Raw genomic sequence first — 26,976 nt, 5'->3', positions numbered from 1 at the left:
TAAAAATAAAACATGCCAATATAGAACAGTTGGGGAATCTGCAATATCCAGTCACATGAGTAAAGTGCACATTTTTTAATAGGATTCAAAAGCTTCACTTCACAACATTTGGCCTTGATCCTTAAAGCAGAAGCTACACAGTTAAAGTTATGGTTGGTTCAATACCATTATTCTAGTCAGATATGGGCTAATGACACTGAGGTTATTTTGTGCAAAAAACAAAAACAAATATCGGAAACATCTAGATTCATTTAATTTCTTGCACATGAGTTTCAGTGAGTAATTATTCATGCTTACCTGAAATGGTACCTAATTACATTAAGTAAGGCATAATTGGCCAGTCTTCTTCCCTCTGATGGTTTCCTTTATAAAATCTGTATCGCTCTGCATGCGTGTAAATGTTTTCGTCAATTTATGTCTTTCATAAATGTCGATTGTTACTGTTTCAGTGTGAGCTAAGTATACTTATTAAATTACAGGGAGGGTTCTAATCATGTAATTAGCTTTTCACAAATCGCAAAACAAGGCAAATCATACAGAACATAAATTAAGTTGTGGAGTAACTTGCACAGTAGATAACCTAATCTCGCTGTACTAAAGTTCCTTGTCTCCTCTCTGGTTTTGCAGGTACTCGGCCACAGTACACCCTCTGAAGAAACGCACCTCTGTCTCCACCTGCGCTGCTGTTCTCATAGGGATATGGCTCCTGTCTTGTGCTTTGGTGGCTCCGGCTGTCATGCACACGTACCATGTAGAATTCAAAGAGGAGGGCTTCACTATCTGTGAGGAATTCTGGATAGGCCAGGAGAAAGAAAGGCGGGCGTATGCATACAGCACACTTCTGGTGACCTATGTTCTGCCCTTGTCAGCTGTCTTTGTGTGTTACCTGTGCATCACTGTCAAACTGAAGAAGTGCGTGGCTCCGGGAAATAGGACCAAAACTCAGAATGCGCCTCAGCAGGCCCGCAAGAGGAAGATCTTCAGGCTCGTGGCTCTTCTAGTGTCTGCCTTTGCCGTGTGCTGGCTGCCCATCCACGTCTTCAATGTGCTGAGGGACATAGACATTCATCTCATCAACAAGCGCTACTTTTTACTGATCCAGCTTCTGTGTCACCTCTGTGCCATGAGCTCTTCCTGCTGTAACCCTTTCCTCTACGCCTGGCTGCATGACCGCTTCCGAACTGAGCTCAAGAAGATGGTTAAGTGTAACCATCGCATTGGAGCGCCAACCAATCAGTGTGCAGCCACTGTGGTCCTGTAGATGAAAATGTGTATAATATGTAAAATCTTTAAAAAAATAACATTTGTAGATGCAAACATCATACTGAATGCCTAGCTTTCACTGATGAATGTTCATGTCCACCTGCTTCTGGTGACTTTTTCAATAAATCCCATCATTCCTCGGGGGATTTAATCTCAGTGAAGCTCCAGGGTGGAACCATGCACCTTCACTCTTCAAATTATGTAAAATAAATTTCAGGGGACAGGCTCATTTAACCGTACCTGCTTTATGTTGCTAATGCTTTGGGAGACTTGACATTTATTAAAAAGTATTCTATTGCAAGGAAGTTTGAACTTCAAGATACTGATTGCCTGTCTGTTTTAATTATTCAGACCTGTGAATGTTTAAAATTGTAGTGTTGTGTAGTGTTGTACTGTAGTGTGCCAGTGTTGTAAAAATTCATGAATAAAATTGAAATTAGTATTCTTTTTGGAAATCTTTTTAAAATCCCTTCAAAGATTCAACAATTGTGTCAGCTTGAGGTTTTATTGCCCCAATTTAACAGATTGAAATGCTAAATTGTGTGCATGTTAATTAGATACACCCAAAAAACAAAAACAACGTGATAATTTATTGTCAGCACCAACGCAGACCTGCCAACCATGACGCAATTAAAACTCCTTTCATTGTGTTGTTGGAAGGCACAAGGGGGAAAACAAAACACTGACAAGAATTAAAATACACTAGGGACCAGAGCTATGCCATGTTCAAAGCAATAATACACAATTTAGGCATAATGCTACAGCCACAAGCACAGTTAGGTCACAGTTTACTTTGTTCTTAATCTGCAACTGTTCTGTAGATCTTTATTGTCGGTAACAGCAATACAGTCGGGTTAAAGGTAGCGCCCAGCAAAATTCAAAGCAGAGTCTAAAGCGCAATCAAATTGAGTAGAGTCCTAAGCGGTGTTTAAAACGAGTCTAACAGGGTGAGATTGCACCAGTGTTTTATATCCTTCTCAGAATGGGGATCACACATTATCAGAAATTTAAAGCAAAGTCGAACAAGGTGAGTGTTTTATAACCCTCCCAGAGTGGGGGTCATGCATTAGAAGAAATTTAAAACAAAGTCGAACAAGGTGAGAATGTTTTGCACCTTTGTAAGAAAATAAGCAAAGTATTACATTTGTATATTGTCCACACAACCATCTGTAATACTTGGTGTATTAGCATCTCTGCAAAGACAGCTTTTCTATAGTGGATAAGCAATAAATTACAACATGGTGCCGTTTTAGAGATGCTCTGACAATCATATGTCATTTGGAGGTCACAGTTATTATGGTATTAATCTTGCCAATTTTGTCTTGCTTTGAATGCTAAGAATTAACACAGAAGGATTTGAGTAAATTTGCCAAAATTCAAAATGTGATGGTTAGTTAAATCCCCAGTGATGATGAGAAGATCCCCACTGATGAAGAATTGATGCTGGCAACTGCAAAAACTGTCAGCATTGAGTTTGATGATCTTGCATATTTGGTAGGTACAAAACAAATCATTACAGCAATGAGTGTACTGTGCAATTTTTATTTTGACCCTTTTGTGACCCCAGCCCTTGAGACAACAAACGGAAGATAGACTTTGGCTATAATCTGGTGTGTTTACATTCATGTTGGATCATATCTGTTCATTAGCATGCATTGTCCCAATCAAATAAATAAATAAAATAATAATAATTAGACTAGTCATATAATAAATTCAATGAAAAAACAGTCAACTAAATTAAACTCCAAGACTAGACTCAGCTCAGTGATTCGATCTTCAATTCAAAGTTATATTTTACAGCCTTACTCTTCTTTAAAGCAAGACTATAAAAGTGTAAGCAAATGTAATGGACGATACAGGAGTTTTTATTGATGCAATAATGGCATGTATTAGAAGTAAAAATGTTTTCAATACTGCTGTGTCACATTCTGCTTTAAAAATCAGATTGCATTCAGAGTACAAACATCTTTACAAAATACTTTGAAAGGGCCAATTAACTATATAAACCTGCTTTCAGTACCCAAAGTGCATATCAATGAAGGAATAATGTGGATGACAGCTCTGTTCTCAAAATGGCATAGGAAGATGAAACCACAAGTTTACATACACTTTATAGAAAGACACAAATGCCTTTTTTACTCACTGTCTAATGAAATGAAGTCTGATGAGCCATGTTGCTCGCACATGCCTTTTCAGGTCTGCCCATAAATGTTCAATAGAATTGAGATCAGGGCTTTGTGATGGCCACTCCTAAACACTGACTTTGCTATCCTTAAGCCACTTTGTAATCAGTTTGGCAGAATGCTTCAGGTCGTTGTCCCTTTGGAAGACCCAAGCTTTGACTTTCTGGCTGATTTCATGAGATATTGCTTCCGTATTGCCACATAATATTCTTTCTTCATGATGCCATCCATTTTCTGGTGCACCAGTCCCTCCTGCAGCAAAACAATTCCACAACATGATGCTGCCACCCCAGTATTTCAGTTGGGATGGTGTTCTCAGGCTTGCAAGCTCCCCCCTTTTTCCTCCAAACGTAACAATGCTCATTATGGCCAAACCGTTCAATTTTAGTTTTGTCAGACCACAGGCCATGTATCTAGAAATTGAAGTCTTTGTCCTCGTGTGCATTTGAAAGTACAATCAGACTTTATGTTTCTTTTAGAAGAATGGCTTCTTCCTGGCAGAGTGGCCTTTCAGCCCATGTCGGTACAGTACTCGTTTCATTATGGATAATGATTACCAGCTTCAGCCAACATCCTCACAAGGTTTTTGATTTTGTTTTTGGGTTGATATGCACATTTTGGACAAAAGCACGTTCATCTCTAGGATACAGAAACTGTCTTCTTCTTGAGCGGTATGATGGCTGGACATTCCCATGGTTTTTATACCTGTGTATAATTGTTTGAACAGATGAACGTGGCATCTGGCTGATTTCTTTTGACTTTCCCATGATGGTATACAAAGAAGCAGTGTGTTTCAGGTGTGCCTTCAAATATATCCACAGGTGTGTCTCTAATTAACTAAAAAGTTGTCAATGTTGTCAGAAACTTCCAAAGACATGACATCATCATCTGGGTTTCCCAAATTGTTTAAAGGCATAATAATCTTACTGCATGTAAACTTCTGACTTTGAAGAAAGTAATGCAAAATTGTCTTAAAAATCCTTCTCATTATTCTGGCATCTAGGAAATACAAATCATTTTGGTAATCCTAATTGACCTAAAAGGAAAAGTTTAGTCTAGTGAGAAAAAAAGTACATGTGTCTTTTTATATAGTGTATGTAAATGTCTGGTTTCAAGTGTATTTTTTACCACTACATTTCTGATGTTTCACCTTTTTACCCTCTGAAGCTGCTTATTTTACTTGACACCTCATCACTTGATTTTTCAAAAGACTTGGCATCATCTTAGCATTTTATAACACTTGTTGGATTGTCTGTTTTTTTCCAAATGTTAATCTCTTGACATGTGCACTTGAAATGTGTACTTTTTTCTGTAACAGTTTTCTATCTCTGGGGAGATCATTATGTATGCTTTACAAAGGGATTCCCATGACACAATGTATAGATTGCTGCCCTGGTGACATGTCTGATGTTTCTTCTAACACTGGTTTATGACCAAATTGCCAGGAGAGAGATCTCAATCTTAAATCTTAATTCTGACAGTTATTCACTTTGTATGTGTTGCACTTAAAACTGAACTTCAAATGCAACAGCTGACAATTGAGGATTTCTAATATTTTTCCTGCTACTGGGCTGGGGCAAAAAATGTAAAATAAATGTTAAAAACTGAAAATCCTATAGATGTATTTTGGGCATCTGAAGAACACATCTGAATTAAGACTCATGATTATTGCACATAAGTCAAAATGGTACATCAGTCTTATTAAACAGATTTTTATAATTTAATAAGTTAGAACTGTATTATATGCTCAACTGATGATGTATACAATGAATGTTAATGAGGAAACAAAAGAACAAACATTTATTCTTGCCAAATCTGTCTGCGCCAACAAAAAATGTAACTTTTTTCTTAATTTTCAGAAACCTAGAAATAGCAGACGCTGATGACAATAATTAAACCATCACAAATTGTCACTCTCCTGGCATAAAAGCTTTTGAGTCATTGCAATCTCTCTAACTTCCTGATGAGTTCTGATGTATGAATCAATTTCACTGTCGGATATTTCTTCATCCCCTGTTACGTTTATTTGGTTGCTTGGTGCTCTTTTCCTTTTCTTGGGATTAACCACACAGGGAGGAGCAAACAGCAATCGCTTACCCCAGTTTGGTTCATCACACGCACCATTATTTGCTCGCTCAGTTTCTAGAACACTTGAGCCAGTCTTGGAAGAAGTTTTTAATTCTGCCGTTTTGGTCCTCATAGTTTTTTTATTCTTTGCATCACACTGCTGAATATCTGCCTTTAGTGAGTCCTCATAACTTTTCAAAGCCTTCCTCATCAGGGCAAATCTATAACTCAAAATGTCCTCCACTTGCTGTATCACATTGTTAGGAGTAATTTCTTGTTTTTCCCATGGGATCTCATTTCCTAGTTTACACAGCATTTCCTTGATTTCAGTTACCCTTTTCATTGCTGGTCTGTTCTTATCCACTTTGGTCATTTGACAAAATTTATCCAGAGTCATTTTAAGTCGTAGTTTTGTGGGCTGTAGAGACTGCCAAGACAAATATGTTGCAGCTATCATGATAGGGACAGGTCTTCGGCCAGTCACAATCCAGGAGTCAGCTGCCAGCTCCACCAGCGCCAAGGCTCTTTTCGTCAGCTCTTTTGCCTCAGCCGCCAATTCAGCTGGGACATGTTCAGATGTGATTTTATATCTGAAAAAAAAAGGTGTTTTAATGTTGCAACCAGCTCTTCTTTCATTCCAATTAGACTTAAATAATTGCTTTGACTTTTCCTGGATTACTGAGTTATCAAATTATTTTGTATTTTTTTATAAATCAAAATCTACCAAAGACAGTAGCTTTAACTGCTTTAAAGACATTTGCCAGACTGTTTTGCAGTATAGTGAATACAATTTATTTATCAATTGTAAATGTAGCTCTGAGAGATGTAGACATAGCACAGTCTGATTATTTCACTAATTTGAATGGATTTTCATCAAGCGTGAACCCTGAAGCGTTGTCATTATTGTCACTGGTTCACTAGTTTTTTCCTATGAACAGATTTGATAGACATTAATGATTACATTGCAAGAGCTTCATTTCGCAATTGCTGTTATATATAACTCACTGACATTTTTTATTCTCCTCACCAACATAGCCAAATAAAAGCCATTATGAAAATAAGATCAATATTACCAGAATAATATCAACTATCCATCAGCATTTGCAGATTCCACTTACTCCTGACAGTGAGCTTCCATAACATCAGTGACACTCAAGGTTGGAATACAGATGTTCAGAGTGTTCAGAGTCTCTTGATAAACGGCTCCCACAGCCCCTGAATCAGTGTCGATGAGGTAAGCTATGGTCCCCACAGTAACAGGCCAATCATGCATCCTACAGCTGATGAGGACACAACTGCCAGCCAGGGCCTCCTTCTTGGTCAGGCTCACATTGATGAAGCTTTTGTGGTTATATGCTTGTTCAAAATAGGTCTGTGATAATTTCTCAATTTCACTGTTGACTCTTAGGACACGGCAGAGGGCCCTGACCCGCTGCAGTCCTGCGGGAAGAGATGAATTGTGAGCAATGCTAGAGACTTTGCATAGAAAAGAAAGAAAGACTCGCCTTTTATCAGGTTGGAACATGGCCTTTTGGATTGCGGTGCAGAGTGGCTGTAGTAGACCTCTGTTGAAAAAAAAAAAATCACTTTGTATTATCATTCAAAAGGCCTCGACAATAAAGCATAATATTTGCGTGGCTAACTGATTATCTTGGTTGTTTAAAATTCTTCACTGTAATCCATATAACCCTGCTGTCAACAATTGTTATGTACGCACAGAAACAAATTAGTATTGAACCTTACATTGCGTTTTATACATTACCATATTATTAAAACATATTAAAAGATATATATAACTGTATCAGATAACTACAATAAGTTAAAGACTTTACTATCGCTACATAATACAATTCAATATAAATACAGCTGGGCACACTGGATTATTGTCATATTGTTGATCATGATAGTACGATATACGATTTGTCCCGTTGACAGATTTAAATTTCGTCTTTTGCTATGGAGTATCAGATAGTAAAATATTTAAAAAGGTCAGCACTCTGCATTTCGTACCTGAACCTCCGACCGGGTCATTGGCCAGAAACCCTTCGGACACCACAGAGCCGCAGTCCACACACACAGACTGGGATTGTGCGTACAGATCATCCTCCACGACGTTGGAAGAGCCGCAGTTCGGACATTTCAGAGCCACCCGAGACATCTCTGCACAGCCGGGGAAATCCCGGAGGTGGAAAAAGCAGGTGACTACATTTAATAGTGTGAAGAAAACTGCAGGGAAAAAGACTTCGGTACCTTTCTCGCCAACGACCAATCAACGTTAAGTTTGTGTCCGGTAATGAAATACGTTCGTGTAGAACATGCGGTAACATTCGTTCCTTATAAAAAATATACGTAATTATTACGTATATTTTTACTAGTGAGAAAACAAAACAAAAAACAACCAACAGAGCTGAGTAAATTATTTATCAAAGTAAATATTAACTTTTGATATAATGTGACAATATTTAAAGCATTTTTCTGGTGCTCAAATAATTTAACGTTCCTATATATATATATATATATATATATATATATATATATATATATATATATATATATATATATATATATATATATATATATATATATATATATATATATATATATATATAGGAACGTTAAATTATTTGAGCACCAGAAAAATGCTTTAAATATTGTCACATTATATCATATTATATATATATATATATATATATATATATATATATATATATATATATATATATATACACACACTAGAAAAATACCAGGGGCTCAAAGAAGAGCTGGAGAAGGCCTTGAAGGTAAAAGTATCAGTGGTGCCCGTGGTCATTGGAGCAATCGTGGCAGTGACCCCAAAATGGAGGAGTGGCTACAGCAGATCCCAGGAAAAACATCAGACATCTCAGTCCAGAAAAGTGCAGTACTAGGAACAGCAAAGATACTGTGCAGAACCCCCAAGCTCCCAGACTTCTGGTAGAGGTCCCGAGTGTGGAAAAAAGAGGGGATAAGACCACCAGCAGAGGGTGAGAAGGAGATTATTGTATATATACACATATAAAATGTAAATGAGCCAAGCTCAGGATGCACATGAAGTAGCCTAATCTTATTTGAAAAGGCACTGCAGAACAAAGAATACATCTCTAAATGTATGGGTAAACCAGGATTATACTTGTAACATTCTTGATTTTTCAAAATACAAAAGCATCATTAATTGTGTTTTTTTTTTTGTTTTTTTTAATGAAATAAAGTGAAATGGAAAACCATTGGAAAACTATCTTAACCTGTAATTCACAAAATTAAGGGCTTTTGATGAATTACACAATTGTAAACTTCAATACTAGAGACAAAAGCAGCATTTGATTACATAGTTCATTACTTTACATTTGATTTAAGGCATGTGAATTACATCATAGAAACACAGCAATGTAACAAATATATAGAAAATTGATTGCCATTATTATTGCGTGAAACTGGAATACAGTTCTTCATTTTAAGAGAAGCATTACAATTTTTGTGCTCATCAGCAAAAAGCCTACTTTAATGGAGCCATGGTCATGAGGATATTGGGAGCCTCTTCGATGACCCGCACAAGCAAATTATCAATGTACTGTTCTAGTTCTGATATCTTCTTGCTTTTCTCCAGCAACTGGCTCTCTTGTTTATGCACCAAAGAGATGAGCTCTTCTTGGGTTAGCAGTGCATATGGTCCAGTGTCTTTGACCTGTGGGAAGAAAGCACAAAACTGATTAAAGAGTAGAATAATTTATCACACAAAATCAAAGTCAAATGCAAATAAAATACATTTTCTTTTCCCTGATTGTTGACGATTTCCCCTGAGGATTTTTTATCCTTTTGCTCTTGAATAGCTGATACAGGTACCTGATGCACAGGGTTTAGAGGTGTCACCGATTGAAGTCTGGAAAAAACATATATATATATAATATAAAATATTAATAATTAAGTTCTTCTGAATTCCTAGTGGTATGGTATGCACATTAAGAGGTTTACTTTGACTCTACACACTATGATTAAAGAGTTTGCGGTACAAGAATACACAGGCCGATTCTGCTCACCTTCGTGAAGGGACTGGGGGAGCATCCTTCTTCCCGGATTCCTCTTGTACAGCTTCTTCATTTAAAGTTTTCTGAACAAGTACACAGTCTTTTTCCTCTTCTATATCAGATACTGTCACCTTATGGCCCGTGTCAGTACAAAGTGTGTGGACGTTCTTTGTAGGTGGAGCTGGAGCATGGGCTGTCTTTGAAGATTTGGTTTTGATTTGAGAAACAGTATCCATCTCAACACTTAGCTGCCCAGGCAGTGGCCATATTGCAGAGACAGCTTTGGTACTTGTAGTGTCATCTACCTCTTCATCACCCTCAAATGGATTCAAACTAGTAACAGCAGAGCCTTGTCTTGACTTTTGCATGGGCCCTTGAGAACCTTTAGACAATGAAATCTCATCTATTAAAGCAGGTCTCTGTGGAGCTGGCTTTCTTTCTGAACTCCTGGCTGGTTGTTTACTATAGTTTATTTGGGAGGAAAAACCAATCACAGGATTGATCTTTTGCACAGCACATTGTGGTAGAATGCTAGCAGTTTTGATGTCTTTGTCTCTGCTTGGTTTGCTCACATGGGCTTCATGTTGTGCTGCCCACTGTGTCTCAGATGAATTCATTCTGGGTGGTTTAGGAGCCTGTCGTTTTTCCCGTTGTGTTGTACTGTCATCCTTTTCATCAAATAAACAGGCGTTTCTTTCTGCAGGAAATTTGCATCTACAAATGAAAAAGGATAATTTGACTTTTGATCAGGCTTTCATTAAGTGAGGAAAGCTACACACAAACACAATATAATTACAAGGAGGGATGGATGGGTACAATACAAAAAATGTGTAGGAGTAAATTAATGTAAATTAATGCACTTCAAATTTAGACTTGAATAGGCCTCAGATAACTTCAGATTACATTAAACATCAAAGTATCCCAAATATCCACCTACACTGCCATGAAAACTGTTAGTTATTTTCAAATTTCTGGTAATGATACTGGATACACTGATCTACATTGCTAAATGAATGTCCCTGAAGATGTTGATAATATCGGTTGTTCCCACACAGTGACACACTTAGAAAAGCTCTCTCACACACGTACACACACACACACACACACTCTGTTACTCTCACACACACACACAGATACACACACACAGACAGCACAGAGCTATGCAGTTTTCATGATGGTGTCAGATTCACAGGGACCAGTCACTAACACTTCACTGATAGAAAAACAGTGGATAGAGTTGCACAAAGCTTATCGGCTTTGAGCCTCGTTTCCACTGGTTTGCTTTGGAGCGGATTGGACCGGGCAGCAAGTGTCTCCGCTGTCTAAAGTAAACCATACTGCCCTGTCTGAGGGGTCTGAAGCAGACCCTGGAGGCTACTAGCTCCCAGAGGGGGCCAGCATGGTACGGATTGCTTTATGATTGGACAAGCGAAAATGCAAACTCAAGATGGCAAAAAGCTACTTTTGTACCAAACAGCCAGAAAAGCTCATTTCAATAACATTTCACTGTTACATACACAGCCTGGCCAAAAAAAAAAGTCACCACCTGGATTTAACTAAGCAAATAGGTACAAGCCTCCTCCAGTTGGTCAGGTCTAGGTTCAGCAACAGTATATGCTGAATGAGGTCAGCTGACTGCCTGAATATACTGAATGACCAGGTTATTCCATCAACGGATTTTTTCTTCCCTGATGGCACAGGCATATTCCAAGATGACAATGCCAGGATTCACCAGGCTCAAATTGTGACAGAGTGGTTCAGGAGCATGAGACAAAATTTTCACACATGGATTGTCCACCACAGAGTCCAGAGCTTAACCCCATTGAGAATCTTTGGGATGTGCTAGAGAAGACTTTGTGCAGCGGTCAGACTGCCATCATCAATGAAACATCTTGGTGAAAAATGTATGCCATACTGGAAGGGAATACATCTTGTGACACTGCAGAAGAAACAATGCCACAGCAAATGCGTGCCATAATCAAAGCTAAAGGCGGTCCAACAATATATTTTTTGGCCAGGCAGTGTATGTACATAAGGTTGCATTCAGCTAAATAGCACAAGGTTAACGCTTAAGCGCATATGACACATTTCTAATTATGACTTTAATCTAAATGTAATTGTGTTATGCTTTAGTGAAATGTGTAGTCTAACTTGTCATGCACAAATTATGCCTCTAGAGTCTTTGAAATTCTTGTACAATATCAATATATATTCTGTGTATTTCCTCTTATGCCACTGACTGTAAAGGGGCTTTTCAAGGGCAGTTCCATTGAAGATAGTGACCCTAGGCAGGAATAAAAGGTATAGGAACAGGGATAGCCTACCTAGTGAATAACCACTACAATGTTATCCAACATAATGCATACCTTAAGTCTGAACTGAAGGAGGAAGTTAGAATAAACAACAGCAGAGGAATATGTTACTGCAGAGGCATTTTTCAGTATGTACAGTGCTGTTAAAGTAGCAGCAGAGGTACATTGTGAACCTGTCAAGACTACTTTCATAAGACCCAGATAAGGAATGCTAAAAGTTACAGAATGGCTATAAGAGCAGGAGCAAAAGCAAACAGGAGAAAAATGTTTGCACTAATGTGGGTTATTATTAATACTAATATATAATATGTGCAATATCTGTGTTGAGGAAATCAAAAATTGGATGTCTTTAAACTTGTTGTTTTTAAATGACAAAAAAACTGAAATTGTAGTGTTTGGACCTAGTGAAGCAAACACCTTTAGTACTGATCTTGGCGCTCTTGCTCAATATGTGAAACCTGTGGTGACAAATCTTGGTGTGAGGCTGGATAATGATTTAAAACTTGATATCCAGATTAGCGCTGTTGTCAAAACTAGCTTTTTTCAAATTCGTCAACTCGCGAAAGTCAAACCTGTCCTGTCACCACATCATTTTGAGATTTTAATTCATGCTTTTATCACCAATCGTTTGGATTATTGTAATGCTCTTTATATTGGTCTGAACCAAACTTTTCTCGCACGTCCCCAACTTGTTCAAAATGCAGCTGCTCGCCTTTTAACTGGTACAAAAAAACGGGAACACATTACACCTGTTTTGATGTCCCTACATTGGCTCCCTGTCTCTTATCGTATTGATTTTAAAATTCTTTTATTTGTCTTTAAATGCCTCCACGGCCTCGCTCCACAATATCTGTCCGACCTGCTTCAACCTTATGCTTGTGCTCGCTCACTCAGGTCTGCAGATCTTTTACTGTTAGTGGTCCCAAAAATGAGGAGGAAACTTCAAGGGGACTGGGCCTTCTCTGTGGCTGGTCCCAAACTGTGGAACGTGTTGCCCCTGCACATTAGACAGGCTGAGTCACTCTCTACTTTTCTCTGATATTACCGTATTTGACTTATTGTGTAGAGGTGTGGGGGAACAATTACAAAACAAATATACAACCCTTAGTTATTCTTCAAAAACGAGCAGTTAGAATTGTGCACAAAGTGGGATTTAGGGAGCACACAAATGATTTATTTTCACAGTCTAGATTACTAAAATTTGAGGACTTGGTGGAATACCAAACCATGCTTATTATGTTCAAAGCAAGAAATTATCAATTGCCTCCAAACATTCAAAACTTATTTAGTGAGCGAGAAGGGAATTATAACCTTAGAGGAATGGCAAAATTCAGACACGCTAAAGTGCACACTACAAGAAAGAGCTTTTGTGTCTCAGTCTGTGGGGTCAGATTATGGAATGGGCTGAGTGAAGATTTAAGGCAATGTTCAAATATTAGGCAATTTAAAAAACTGTATAAATGTCATATTCTGTCCAGATATACCAAAAGAACATCCTAATTAATGGTAGCAGTGGTTATATGTATACTTTTTTTGTTGATAGAATGGTTCAGTGATGATGTACAGGAAAGATTATGGTGATTTTTGTGATAATAACATGAACAAGGAGAATAAGAATAACAAGAATAATGAATATATAATAATAATAATAAGAAGAAGAAGAAGAAAAAGAAAAAGTAGTTAATACTAAGAAGTAAAGTAAAAGGAAGCTGGATGAAATTTTTGTTCAAAGTTTGAATCAGAAGAACGGGGTGGGATTAAATAAGTGTACACTTCTTCCCACATCCCTTTTGAGAATGTTCAATGTTTTTTTGTGGAAGATAATTTATTTTATTTTATGGACTGTAATGACATGTATTACATGATTTATGAACATACTCAAATAAATTCAAAATTCAAGTCAAATCAGATCTTAAAATGCACTTTTTCTCTTTAGCTTTTCATTGATGTGTTGACTTTTATAGTGTACAGTTTGTGGTTATTTATTTGTATGTCTGTCATTTATCTGTGTTTTTAAAATGTCTGTTGTGTACTGCACTCTGGTCAACTCTGTTGTTTTTAAAGTGCATTAGAAATAAAGTTGGATTGGATTGGATGTATATCATTCTAATTTCTAACCCTTATTAAATCATGGCTTTCCCTAGGGACTATAAACAGCTACACTAGCATAGTGCTGAATATATGTGGCTTTTGTGTGGAATGAAGTACATAATTTGAACACACCTTTGTCGAGCACTAGTTATTGTGACGTCTTGTTCAGGTACATCTCCTTTGTGTTTATCACTTTGATCAAAAGGGTTTGCAGAAGTGACCTCAGTGCGGTTTTGTGCATCTAAAGTAATTTTAAAGTGTCTTTGCGTTTCTTCCATTCTCTCCTCCTCTTGTCTCCTCTTTTCTTCTTGTGTTCTCTCCTCCTCTGCTAATCTTTCTTCCTCTTGTGTCTCCTCCTCCCTCCATTTCTCATCTTCCTTCCTGTGCCTCTCTTCATGCTCTTTTCTCCTCATTTCTTCTTCTCTTTTCCACTCTTCCTCTGCTAATCTTTCTTTCTCTAGTTTCTCCTCCTCCTCTCGTCTCCTGTTTTCTTCTCTTCTCTCCTCCTCCATTTGTCTCTCCTCCTCCTCTCGTCTCCTGTTTTCTTCTCTTCTTCTCTCCTCCTCCATTTGTCTCTCCTCCTCCTCTCTCATTTGTCTCCTCTCCTCCTCTGCTAATCTTTCATTCTTGTGTGTCTCCTCCTCCTTCCTCTGTTTTTCTTCCTGCTCTTTTCTCCTCTTTTCTTCTTGTCTCCTCTCTTCCTCTGCTATTTTTTCCTTCTCTAGTTTCTCCTCCTCTTCTTCTCGTCTCCTCTTTTCCTCTGCTAATTTTTCCTTCTCTAGTTTCTCCTCCTCCCTCCTTCGTCTCTCCTCCTCTGCAAATTTTTCCTTCTCTAGTTTCTCCTCCTCCCTCCTTCGTCTCTCCTCCTCTTCTTCTCGTCTCTTTTCCTCTGCTAATTTTTCCTTCTCTAGTTTCTCCTCCTCCCTCCTTTGTCTCTCCTCTTCTTCTCGTCTCCTCTTTTCCTCTGCTAATTTTTCTTTCTCTAGTTTCTCCTCCTCCCTCCTTCGTCTCTCCTCCTCTTCTTCTCGTCTCTTTTCCTCTGCTAACTTTTCCTTTTCTAGTTTCTCCTCCTCCCTCCTTCGTCTCTTCTCCTCTTCTTCTCGTCTCCTCTTTTCCTCTGCTAATTTTTCCTTCTCTAGTTTCTCCTCCTCCCTCCTTTTTTCCTCCTCTTCCTCCTGTTTCTTTTGCTGCGCTCTCAGTCGTTCATACTCTTGTTCTTTTCTCACTCTCTGCTCCTCCTCTTCCATCCTCTCCCTTCTCATTTCTTCTACCTTTTCCTTCTCAAGCATCCTCATCCTTTCTTCTTCTTGTCTTATCCTTTCCTGCTCCTCTTGTAGGTGTTGCATCCTCTTCGCCTCCATCAACCTTTCCTTTTCCTCTCTTTGTCTCTCCTTTTCTCTTTCAAAACGAATCCTTTCTTCCTCATGTCGTTTCCTTTCCTCCTCCAATTTCCTTGCTTCCTCAATCTGTTGTTCTTCCCTTTCCTTCTCCATTCTGAGCACTTCTTCCATTCTCTCCAGCTCTTCCCTCCTTTCCCGCTCTTCTTCTTTAAGTATTTCCTTTCTTGCCTTTTCCTCCTTCAGCTTTCTTAATTCTTCCAACCTCTCTTCCTCTCTCTTCTTCTCTATTGCTCCACTTTCCTCCCCTTGTCTCCTTTTCTCCTCTTCTGTTCGTCTTTTTTTCTCTTCTTCTTCTTCACACCTTTTCTGTTCCTCCTCCAATCTAATCCTCTCTTCCTCTTCTCTAATTTGTTCCCTCTCTCCTTCCTCTCTTTTCCTCTGCTGCTCCTCCTCTTCCTGCTTACTTCTTTCTTCTTTCACTCTCATTATTTCCAAATTTTTATCTACCTCCTTCTGAAATCTCTCTTTCTCAATCCACTCATCCTGTCTTCTCTTTTCTTCATCCATTCTAATCCTCTCCTCTTCCTCCCTGTTCCTCCTCTCTTTCTCTTCTCTCCTTTGCTCTTCTTCTTCGATCCTGCTCTCCTCCTCTGCCAGCTTCTCCAGCTCTTGTCTCCTGAACATCTCTTCAGTCACTTCTTGCGTGTTTTCCTCAATGGTCTCCTCTTCCTCCTCCTCTGTCCAGGGGGAGCTGTGGTGCACCGAGTGTCTTGAGCCCACAGATGGAGGGGAGTTGTTGTCGGGAACATCCTCCATGGATCCCATCCCAGAGCTGGCCAAGCTGAAGTTGGAACTGGCCCGAGATGTTCGAGGTGCAGGCTCCTCACAGTAAACATGGCTGCCGTTGATGCAGAGGTTGCTCTGTTCGGCTACAAGTTTCTGATCCTTTTTCTCTGAGCTCCCAGTGCGTTTGTGACTCAGGAACTTAAACTTCTTTTTACCTGAGAAGACGAAAACATACAAAAAGTTGTAGAGAAAATAGAAAATTCAATTTAGTTTTAAAATCAAGATTCAGTTAACACTGAAAACAAGTCCAGGAGCATACATATTTCATATTTCAAAAAAGATTGAAATACCCATTAAGCAAAAACAAAGATTTTAGAAGAAGGTTTTAGAGATCTACAGGGTTAGCAGGTTTTATACAAATGACCCCATGTAGCCAGGATATTTTGTCTTTGTTATTTTTTTTTTCATTATACTGAATAAAAAATTGCACCTTTTTCGAGTTACTAATTGCAACCATTTAAACTTATATCTTGCAGTCATGTGCACTCGGTCGCTTGCTTATAATTCTGAACTCTCAAAATACAAAGTAACGTCTAGTTTCTAATGTGATTTCAAATAAATATGAAATGTGCAAGAGACCCAGAGATGATCAAAACAGGTCCTCACCCTCAGAAGTGTTCACATTCAGACCAGACGACATGCTTCCACTCAAAGAGGAGTTTTTCCCTGGCAGCACAGACATAGACTGGGACAAGCTCTTCTGTAGATTAGTCTTGTGTGAAAACAGAGACTTGACTTTGTTCTTCTTCTTTGGCTCTGTCCCTGCTGCTGCCCCCTCTCCGTCGCTGCCCCCTTCCCCTTCGCTGTCAGTCACCACCTGAGAGAAAGCTGGCACCACGTTGGATGATGTCTCTGACGGTGCTTCCTCTTTTTTCTTGCCCCGCACTTTGTCCTTGAACTTGCTTAGGCGCGATCGTGACTTGCCTGCAGCAGAGATATCAAACATGCTGGCAGTCATGTTGTTTCTTGTGAACTGGATGTCCACAAGCACCTCGCCTCGGTCCTTATCTGGCTTACCAGATTTGTCCACCAACTTGAACCACCTATAGAATGCAAAAGAAAAAATAAATGAGGAGAGTATAAAGAAGTTTGGATACTACAGTGACATTTTGACATGGCATAAGATGAATACGTGAAAACAAAGTAATCCATATTAAAATTTCATGGCATCAGTACCAACCTGTGGGTCAGTGGATCTGACCGCTCGCCCAATGTTTTTATGTCGAGAGCAGGATTTGGACCGCCAACCTTTGGATCAGTGAACAAATATTCTATCAACCTGTTGCCCTCATCATCCCAACTGCGCCATTTTTTTCACTTGGTAAAAAATACTGAATAATATACTTTATACAATAGACCAAAAAACATTAGGGGGGCTTACAATGTGGTAACCTCCTTATAAAATCCATAAGACTATAATAACACAGTGCAGCATTCATGTCTGTAGCTTATAAGTTACATCAATACAAACAGAGTTACACATCAAGCTTTACTTATGGAAATGTCATATGGAAAAGTGGAGTTATTGAGAAGCAGACATGTTAAAGCATTTTTAAACTGCCATTCTGAAAGCTCTACAAAGTTGGAAATATGTAGTGTATGTGTAATTGGCCATTTCTACAGCAATACAGTATTACATTTTCCACTCAAGAACCCATGAGAATTCAATCCAAAGGCTTGATTATATTTAATTAACCATATACACTTATATTTATTCAGAACCAAGCAGGATCTATTACAGTAAGGAAGAAAGCCTTAATTAGTATAATTCACTAGTAGCGTTATTAAATTATCAGTGAGGAAACCATTTTAGAGAGACAATGTTGGAAAATATTATGACCAAAGAACATTGATGTGCCATTTATAAAAGCAACAAGCAGGCTGAGATTAAGGACTGCAAGCTCAGGCAAAAGTTGCTGCTTTGCCTGAAGGTTATACTCCTTTTTTGTCCTCCGTGACAAAAAAAACAAAAAAAACAAAACAAAACACCAAAAATAACTCAATCCTAGTTTAAATCAATATCCTTCTCATTCAATAATGTTTTCAGAAAAGAAATGTACTTAGATGCTTTTCTTTTTTACAGAAGCTTCAACCATCTTGGAAATGTAAAAAAAATCATCTTCTCATCGTCTAACTAAAAGAACAATCGAGTCTTTTCTGAAACTATAACAAAAGACATACCAGTATACACAAAGTAACTATTGTTTGTTTCTGAATCAGAGCAGTTGAGAAATTACAAACTGAGAACACGATGAACAGTACATTTTGTGTATTTTTGTTATGGAAATATTATGTAGTCAAAAGAGTAGAGAAAACTGCATCAGCCTAACCCCTTCTTATTACAAAGTTTATGGTTAAAAGGAGGAGCTGCTAACCTGTGCACTAACAAAGCCACTACATTGTACATTATTCACTATTTCCCTACTGTTATTTGGAGTTAAGGCAAGGATCACCCAAGTTATGTCAAAATATTAACATTACACTTTCCATTATAGAAATGTGAAATATGAGAACATTTGAAAATTAGATCTCCAGATTTCCTACTTATTAAGTTGGACTACATGTGTCCACTGTCCGTAAGACGTTTAACTGTCTAAGTGCAGAATTAGAGTTACCCAACAAGATTAGTGCCTCGTCTAAACACAAGAACCATTTTAATCAAACACAAGAACCATTTTAATCAAAACCTCTAAGCATAATCTGAACCATTCATTATACACATGTTTTATTGTAAAATGTCTCAGTAAAGAGACTGGTTTATATTTGCTTCCAAATCACAATATTCTACTTGAATAGCAACCAATCACAATTACAGAATACAGAAAGTAATATCTTTCACTTTAAATGGTGGTGGTGTAGTTGTGAAGTAGCAGCATACATGACAGTAGTCTTACACACTTTATACTTTAGCAAATGTTCCACTATTGCACGTTTGCTTACATGAGTAGAGCCAATTTAGTCCCAAATGTCTCTCCATAATACATCTTTTTCAAATCATATCAAAGTGAAATGTCAGCAGAAAAAGTGCCCATCAGGCAGAAGTCTGCTCTTCCCTGTACAAACAAACTCAACAGCCAAGCAGATTCCAGAGGAAATTAAGAGGGGGCATGTTTGACTGAGTTTTTAAGTTTACATTTGTGCTACATTAAAAATACCTCCAGCTCCTCCAGCCTCACCCACTGGCACAGAGCAGGTCACTGCTCATTTAAAAGTCTGGAGCAGAATAATTAGAGGAGGAAATGCCTGAAATTTCAACGAGACCAACGCCATTCCTCTTTCTTCCTTTTAGCTATAGAATTTACACATACTTAATGATGACAATGGCAGCCTGCCAAACAATAATGGAAATCATAGACATGACAGAGACAGGGCAAATCTTGAATAATGTATCAGTATTGAAAAGATTCTAACCCAAATCTTCTATACATGCAGCATCTATGCAGCATTACTAGCAGAACTTGACCATCTTATATTAACACCGGAACCTCACAAACCCATAATCAAATGCTTTCTCAAAAAAGCAGAACTATAATTTACTAGGGGAAGTTTCACAATAGCATGGGTGTTACGACTAAAGAGCAATGTGCTGAATAAGGAATTAAAAGTCTGTTTTACTCAACAATGCCTGGTGTGCCAAGGATTTGCTGATGAAGTGAACTGACGGACAGCATGAGTCACAACTTTGTACATGTAGTGCTCTTTTTGAGAGCTCTCATCCTTCCTCTTGGAGCCTGGTCCATGATAAGACAAAGGCCAGAGCAGGTCTTATCACAGAGTACAGCTGCACGAGCCAAGAGGGGAGGAGCTGAGCCAGACCAACAGCCACACTGACAATGTCCACTAGAGATACAGTATAATAATACAGTTTGCTCACAATTGGAAGCGTGTCTCACTATAGGAATCGCAATATTATTTGTATCTCAACTGTGGATAGATCAACACAATCCTGGGCATGTGAACAGCTCAAATACAAAATCAAATGAGCTGAGAAACGTTACACCTTCTCCAGTTGATACATGCCAGCATTTCAAATAGAGTCCAAGGAGAGAGCTCTGTTCATTTAGACGCATAATTTTACTGTGCAAATGCATTACTGTGCATTTGGTAGGCTACATTAATCAGACTGAATAAATATGGGGTTTTAATGTACTCCTTTAAGTACATGATTGGGATTTTGGGAAAAGTGAAAGAGTGACTATGAGCTAATGATTTAGTGATCTATACTCTATCCTACACTAAAGCAGTTTACAATGAACAATCTCAGATGGTAATTTCTAATTAGACTTCTTTCTTGACAGATATTGCAATTGGGATTTGTCTTTTTTCACAGTGCATATTTTAAAACTAACAGGAGCAATGCAGGAGCAATTACTAGTAAGTATTACTTGCATTTGAATTGCACACTTTTAAATAAAATCCCATGGATTCTGTTGCTTTGCTAATATGACCTTATAGACAAGTAAAACATAATCTGCAGTCCTAAGCATCTACTGAGAAAATTAGGTTAAGATCTACTTTTTAACCCTTCTGCATGAAGGGTTAAAAAGTAGATCTAAAAAACACCCAGACGCGAGAAACTGCACAGAAGGGGAGTTGAACCCAGAACCATCTTACTGTGAGGCAAGAGTGCTACAGTCTCAGCCACCCTGTCACCAAAATGACAAAGAATGTTAAAATACTCCAGCAAAATAGCTAAGGCTTTCCAAGAACACCCAAGTATATTGTACCTAAATCTTCTAGCATTCTTTGCATGCCTTTTGGGATTTCAGGTGTTACACACAGGACATGTTATGGGAGTCAGTACAAACAACAGTGGTGCCCTGGGTGACTGACCTTGCCTGTTGCCATCTCTATTTGTTTTTTTACTGATAAAAGCTGCAGGAATGTGAAGCTAAAATAAAACTGCACTGCAAGGAGAATTCACATATAATATTGAGTAGTCAGAACAAGCATTTACTAACACCAGCTGCACAAACTGTGCCAGCCAAATTCAGCAGTGTTCATGTATCTTCTACAATTGCTACAGCACAGCCCAATCAAAATCTCATCACACCTACATTTTTGGGTCTAAAACATGATATATAATCATCAGGACTAAGCTACATTTACCATACTAAACCTTGCAACATATATGTATTCCTAATGCATTTCTCACACAACACCAACAAGTCTAGACATAAAAGACAGCATCAAAGTAGATATCAAGCTTTTAGTGCACATACTTTTGTATGCTGCACACACTGTGTGTTGTGTGTAATTCTTTCCCCAGAGCCGGGGACTGAAAAGAAGCTTAACACAGTGAATGCAATTTAACAAACAAAATATGGCTGTAGGTACAATTACAACACTTTCTTCTTACCTGACTTCAATCACACTACAAATGCAACATACATTATCAGTGGTCTGTCACCTAACACCTAAAACAGATCTGTGCAATCTAAAATCAATCAGGGCACCACTGCTCAATGGCTCAATGAAAGAGTTCATCTTGGTGCTCACTTTACTGGCCCAGGTTTGTAATCCTGATGGCCACCCTGGGAACTATAGAGAAAGTAATCCTTGAGCTGGTACAGGATTCATGAAATCAAACCACACCAACCCTGCACAGCACTGATACATGTTATATACATGAGAGAAGACTTCCTATAATGACTAGTGTAGTAATTCTCTTCCATTTATAACAATTAGAAAGCACATGTGGTACAGTATCTCAGCCACACAGGAACAGACAAGGACATTTCAACTTCATTCATTTATGTGTATTTACTTTTATTGTGTATTAGATATGACTATGTAGAATCTTACAGTTATAATTAGTGAGAGGAGACATTACAACTTCACAACTGTTTCGATAATTAATTCCATAGAGTTAAATCTGGCTTATATTGACTTCCTTCACAAGTTCAGATGTGACTTGCTCTTGCGGTTGGAGCAGAGAGCATGTGTGGATATAACTATGTATGATGAATCTATGTGGCCACATGATGAGTATAATCCATTATTTACACTGTGGCATTTGCTTTAGTGAGAGACTCCTTATTCTTTTTCCTGCAAATTACAGAGCATGTTCTGGCTTCATAACAAGGACATGACTTCTCAAGAGGAGATGTGAATAACTTTTGCTGCATGTTCAGAGCAACTATAGGAGAAAGGTCATCTCATAGGTAATGCATATGTATCCCTGTACTGTTGTTTTATTCATACGAGTGAGGGTAAGGGGCCACTCCTTGTGAATCTAGATTGGTGCAGGAGAGGTTTTTGACATCTCTGTGCACAGTGTTATATTAACAGTGGCATGGCAGGAATAGCAAATGACAAATAAGATGTCTAAGGAGACCCAAAACACTATAGTCAGAGCATGTGAATGTTGGCATACTAATTCAAAACTTCATTCAATATACCTTTTTATGTTGTCTTGTCATGCATGTTTACTTTCTCAGAGGTTTTCTAGACAAAAATGAAAACTCTTTCCATCTCTGTGATTTGGATGTAACAGCTGTTGCTTTGACTAACGTGTGTCTCTGTGTTGGTCTTTTCTGGTTTACAATTACAATAGACTTCCTACACCTATTTTGAACAACAGAAATGTCAGTACATTTTGGTTTAGTGATTTCAGAATTTGCATACAATTGGAAGATATAAAACTGGGTGTTGAATGAGCAGAATTTACTTTTAATAGAACATTGCTATTTAAAAAAACATGCTTATAGGCAATTACTCAGTTGGTGACAAATCTGCCCTATCCATTTATCAATATTTATTCAGCACTGTCTGGGGGACCAAAGGCATGGGACCAATCAGTCTGAATGTGGCGTCTGTACAATGGCCTACACTTTACTCACTGTGTTTTGTCTCGGTTCTTGTCCTCGCTGAGTTGGACCAGGTTAATGACGGCCTGCCCCAGCAGTTTGTCTGGACCCACCAGGGCTCGGTGCAGAACGAGGACGCGCAGCGTGTCCCGCTCCGTGCCACCCTGGTGGGCTGAGGGCATGTCGAAAGAGGCCTCCTCCTTCCAGACGGGTGCCACGGTCTTCTCCGCCACCGATGTCTGGTACTTCTCCTTGCCCAAGTGCATGACCGCGTACGCATCGTTTGTACCGTTTTTACCCTTTATCCGCAGGCCACGGGCTTGGAGCGCCGTTACCTGGACACTAGTCGGACTCCACAGCTGATCCGACAAAGACATGATGTTTACTTGTGCACAACTATCATGACAGAAGCAGCAAGCGCTAGTAACTCGTGTCCCTCCAAACACAAGAGGCTAAAGTTTACTCAGCGCGCGCTCAGGGGAACGCATCAAGGCAACAGCTGATTGGGCGTGGCCTGAGTGAACACGCGCCCTCAGATTAATAGGTTTCATGACTAGGACAAAAGGACATAACTGCTCACTGTGCTGGACATTCATTTACCTGGGGATAGGTGTCCTTTTAACTGTAAGCCTATCTATTTTAATAGTCCAATTGACACCTGTTAGACATGATAGTGAGCTACAAAAAGTGAAGCAATACGTGAGCTACTGAATGCAAACTGTTTGAAATCAAGTAAGGTTTGAAAAACGAAACCATACAGCAAAACAAAAAAAATCATAGGAATATGCCCATTAACGAAACAAGGTCAAAGTATATCGTGCAAACCCACAGGAAATTCCTTATTGTGACAGTTCAACTACAAATTCTTCAAACACCGCCCGTGTTTCATTGCCTAACAGTGTACAACACTGCTCTCTAGTGGTTGATACATAAGAGTACACTTTCTCAAAGTCAAAGTTCAATTAACTTTGTGCATGGATTTATAATTTTAAAAAAAGTATAATACATAAAAATGTATGAGGGATGGTAACATAAAGCAGTTGCATTACAATACAAGAAAAAGTGTGTTATGGTTTTAAACAGAAATAAGCATACACAGCCGTTGAATCGCACATAGAGGCTTAATCCAGTTAGAGGAGATAGGTAATTTTGAGCACTAACACATTTTGTTATGTAACAAGTTAGCCTACAAAATAGATACATTCAATAAACACCTTAAAACACTCATTACATCAACAACAGGAAAGCAAAAATGTGAATGTCCCTTTGGTCCTCAGCAAAACAGCAAATACAAGCTTTTCTATTCAGTTTCTTTGTCATTCGTTACTCAAGTTTCCTTTTTTCACAGTTTGTTCTCAAAAAGCATCTTTTTGTATGGCTCACCCATGTCCTGATCACCCATAGGAACTTTGCTGTAAAGCTTTTGTTGCTCTTTTTTAAAAAATCATCTTTTACTTTTGCTCATTTTAAAACAATGTTACTGAAGCGATAACTTTACAAACAAGATCCACTAGACCTTCCTGTGAAGTAATGGCTGGCTTCATTCTGTTGGCAAACTCTACAGCGCTTTCACCTTCCTAAAAGACACACAAGTACAAACATAATTTATGCTGAAGCATTTTATACCATAGTGAGACCTTATCTTTCTGTTTATAGGAGACAAGTACCAAACACTGCAAACAATAGCCCAGCTGCTCAGTATCCTAAGCAGGTAATTCACAATTCCAATTTTAGTACTGTTCCAGAAAGCAAGGCGAAGGTCATACTAAAAAAAAAAAAAGTCCCACATTCAAATAAGAAAACAGGGAACGGACAAGAGGCATACACTGTGAAATAAAATTATACTTCACCTTGATGGACTGGATATAAGGTGCAGCCAACCTCAGAGCTCCCTTTTTTGAACATCATCAGTGATGTGTTATTTATACATGTCCCTGTGAACAATACACAGGAAGAAAAGGATACGAAAAATACACATGAGATTTACAAAATGCATAATGTTGCTCTACAAACCTTCAGGAAATATAAGAATAGGTAGTCTGTCTGCAACATGGTCACCAAGTCTAAAAGCAAAAGAACAGATTAACACCATTATAAGTAAGCCAACATGTTTTACAGCATCTTTGCCATCTTCCAGTTGTACATTTTGGCCACTAGATGGCTGTCTTTGGCTTCTGATCTTTCAAACTAGATGTGTGGAGGCTTTAACCATGGCCTTTTTCAGTATTCCCATTAAACTCACGTGCAACTGCCCAACCTGAGGGAGAAAGAAGTACTCTCATTCAGGTCATTGCTTAGATAATTCTAGGAGAGGGACTTAGGGGGGAAAAATCTACCAACGAGTAGCAGCCATCATTGGCCTGGATAATGACATCAATTGGAGTAATGTGGTTAGCCACGCAGATCCCACTGTTCTTGAGTTTATTCTTCCTGTAACAAACATATGAGTAAACAGTGAAATAATGTTGAATGCAGGCCCATACATTTAATATGCCCAAATCGGCCAACATAAAGCATAATGTCGAGTAGTTGAATTTCACTTACTGGTTATGACAGGTATGTTCCCAGGACTCTTACAAACATGCAATAACACATCAAATGGACCTCCTCACTAAGCCTAGAACGAAGTCTACACATACACATACACACACGCGCGCGCGCATACGCACAATATTAATCTTAAACTGAGAAAAATGCACTCTGGTAAAAATCCCACTAGTGTCGTCAAAGCTATTAGCAAGATTCCAGTGATGGCCAGCGCCACCCTGTGGGCATATAGCATTCATACACCTTTGACTTGAGGTGCAAATTCAAATGGCCTGACCACTCTGGCCTGAGGCCAGGCAGCATGATGCTGTATCTGAGCAGGACCTCTAGCCTCCACAGCACTGTCAGTCTCACACTAATATGAAGAAGAAGAAGCACTTGGTCACTTCATCATCCACAATACTCTCTACTCTTCTGCGGCTAAAATAGCGGACGTCTCATGCTGTTAAAAATTGGGCAAAGGTTAAAAATTTTACATAAAACATTTATTTGATTTCAAAATGTAATTCACATTACCATCGCAATATGGTTTGTATAGCTCCTTATTCTTTTCCTTTGCTCCAATTTCTATCTGTAAGGTTCCAACGTAAAAATGTAAGTTATTGTGCAATTTAATATTTATTGTAAAATGACACTGGAATTATGCTCAAATAGCTCAAAAATTCTAATTAGAAACAGACAAATAAATAGGACTGTACCATAATTCTTCAACATGACAATATTGATATAAAGTCAACTTCAACTGCAAAGCAGAGATCTCGCCCGGGGGTCCTTCTAAAGTCCCAGGCACCAGAGAAATCAATGTGACAACACTGTGTATTACACTCCCACAGTGCTGTGTAGTCTCAGGGGTCCCAAATAACAAGGTCAGGATTTCACACAACTGTGACATGTGAGTATATAATGTCCTTACACAGACTAATCATCTCAACAGTGTGCTCCCAATTGCATTGTTGCATAGATTCTCTTTAGCTGGGCTGCCTGGTCTGGTCTGAATTACTTCTTCATAACAGTTAGCCTAATAATCAGTCAGTCCTTTTGCAACACTGTATAGGCATACCTTGAATACCTTTAGAAGTGCTCTCATGTAAAATAAGGGTACGCCAAAGGAGGTGTAAGAACATCTGGCACAATGACAAAGATTAAGAGATGAGTCCACCATAATGTGACAGCGATGCAGGCACAAAACTTCAGGCTCACAAAGTAAAGATGTATCTGGAATGTAACCGGATGGTTGCAGGTTGTCAAATCCGGAAAAGAGTACAATTTACCATTTTGAATCCACATGTTAATACAGTTAGTTAGCCATTTTAGCTAGTACAATTTATAGCTAATCTTCTGGCTAACACCAAAGACTCTATAATAAAAGTCTATGGCTAAGACTCACCTCCCAGACATGCCAGTGCTGTTTGACATAGCCTCATATTGTTTTATACATGGACAGTACATTCAATCATATACATCTCTCAATGTCTAGG

The 26,976-nt window shown here is 38.6% G+C and overlaps 3 protein-coding genes and 1 pseudogene across 3 annotated transcripts in view; 1 reads left to right on the top strand and 3 right to left on the bottom strand.

Moving 5' to 3' along the window:
- The window catches only part of LOC117379511 (prolactin-releasing peptide receptor-like), a 5,529-nt gene extending 4,268 nt beyond the window's left edge, over positions 1 to 1,261 (top strand). Inside the window, exon 3 of the mRNA XM_033976234.2 lies at positions 628 to 1,261. Coding sequence (XP_033832125.2) covers positions 628 to 1,261 — 634 coding nt within the window. The remainder of the gene's footprint in view (positions 1 to 627) is intronic.
- A 3,960-nt stretch (positions 1,262 to 5,221) lies between these two features.
- brf2 (BRF2 RNA polymerase III transcription initiation factor subunit) lies at positions 5,222 to 7,773 on the bottom strand. Its single transcript, XM_033976093.2, has 5 exons — positions 7,756 to 7,773; positions 7,524 to 7,673; positions 7,019 to 7,078; positions 6,632 to 6,953; positions 5,222 to 6,103 (listed from the first exon to the last, which is right to left on the bottom strand). Exons 2-5 carry the CDS (start codon positions 7,669 to 7,671, stop codon positions 5,347 to 5,349), a joined length of 1,287 nt encoding a protein of 428 aa, XP_033831984.1. The 5' UTR covers positions 7,672 to 7,673; positions 7,756 to 7,773; the 3' UTR covers positions 5,222 to 5,346.
- Positions 7,774 to 8,930: 1,157 nt separating this feature from the next.
- On the bottom strand, positions 8,931 to 23,463 carry LOC117379387 (trichohyalin-like). The gene is made up of 6 exons (XM_033976092.2): positions 22,985 to 23,463; positions 16,749 to 17,185; positions 14,089 to 16,297; positions 9,566 to 10,267; positions 9,294 to 9,408; positions 8,931 to 9,213 (listed from the first exon to the last, which is right to left on the bottom strand). Exons 1-6 carry the CDS (start codon positions 23,326 to 23,328, stop codon positions 9,025 to 9,027), a joined length of 3,996 nt encoding a protein of 1,331 aa, XP_033831983.1. The 5' UTR covers positions 23,329 to 23,463; the 3' UTR covers positions 8,931 to 9,024.
- Positions 23,439 to 26,914, bottom strand: LOC117379687 (glycerol-3-phosphate acyltransferase 4-like; annotated as a pseudogene).
- Positions 26,915 to 26,976: the final 62 nt, after the last annotated feature.

The sequence above is a fragment of the Periophthalmus magnuspinnatus genome, chromosome 12 (assembly GCF_009829125.3).
Source record: "Periophthalmus magnuspinnatus isolate fPerMag1 chromosome 12, fPerMag1.2.pri, whole genome shotgun sequence".
Taxonomy (NCBI): Eukaryota; Metazoa; Chordata; class Actinopteri; order Gobiiformes; family Gobiidae; genus Periophthalmus; species Periophthalmus magnuspinnatus.
Note: the sequence above shows the minus strand (reverse complement) of the source record. Positions and strands in the feature narration are given on the sequence as shown.

Bases quoted from the DNA above. Each gene is read 5' to 3' on its own strand.
- LOC117379387 (XM_033976092.2), bottom strand. From the start codon at position 23,328: ATGTCTTTGTCGGATCAGCTGTGGAGTCCGACTAGTGTCCAGGTAACG. The intron at 17,186-22,984 runs GTGAGTAAAGTG...TGCATTCTATAG, and splicing joins AAGAACCGAGACAAAACACA to GTGGTTCAAGTTGGTGGACA. The intron at 16,298-16,748 runs GTGAGGACCTGT...TCGTCTTCTCAG, and splicing joins GAATGTGAACACTTCTGAGG to GTAAAAAGAAGTTTAAGTTC.
- brf2 (XM_033976093.2), bottom strand. From the start codon at position 7,671: ATGTCTCGGGTGGCTCTGAAATGTCCGAACTGCGGCTCTTCCAACGTC. The intron at 6,954-7,018 runs GCGAGTCTTTCT...CTCTTCCCGCAG, and splicing joins ATGTTCCAACCTGATAAAAG to GACTGCAGCGGGTCAGGGCC. The intron at 6,104-6,631 runs GTAAGTGGAATC...TTTTTTTTTCAG, and splicing joins ATGGAAGCTCACTGTCAGGA to ATATAAAATCACATCTGAAC.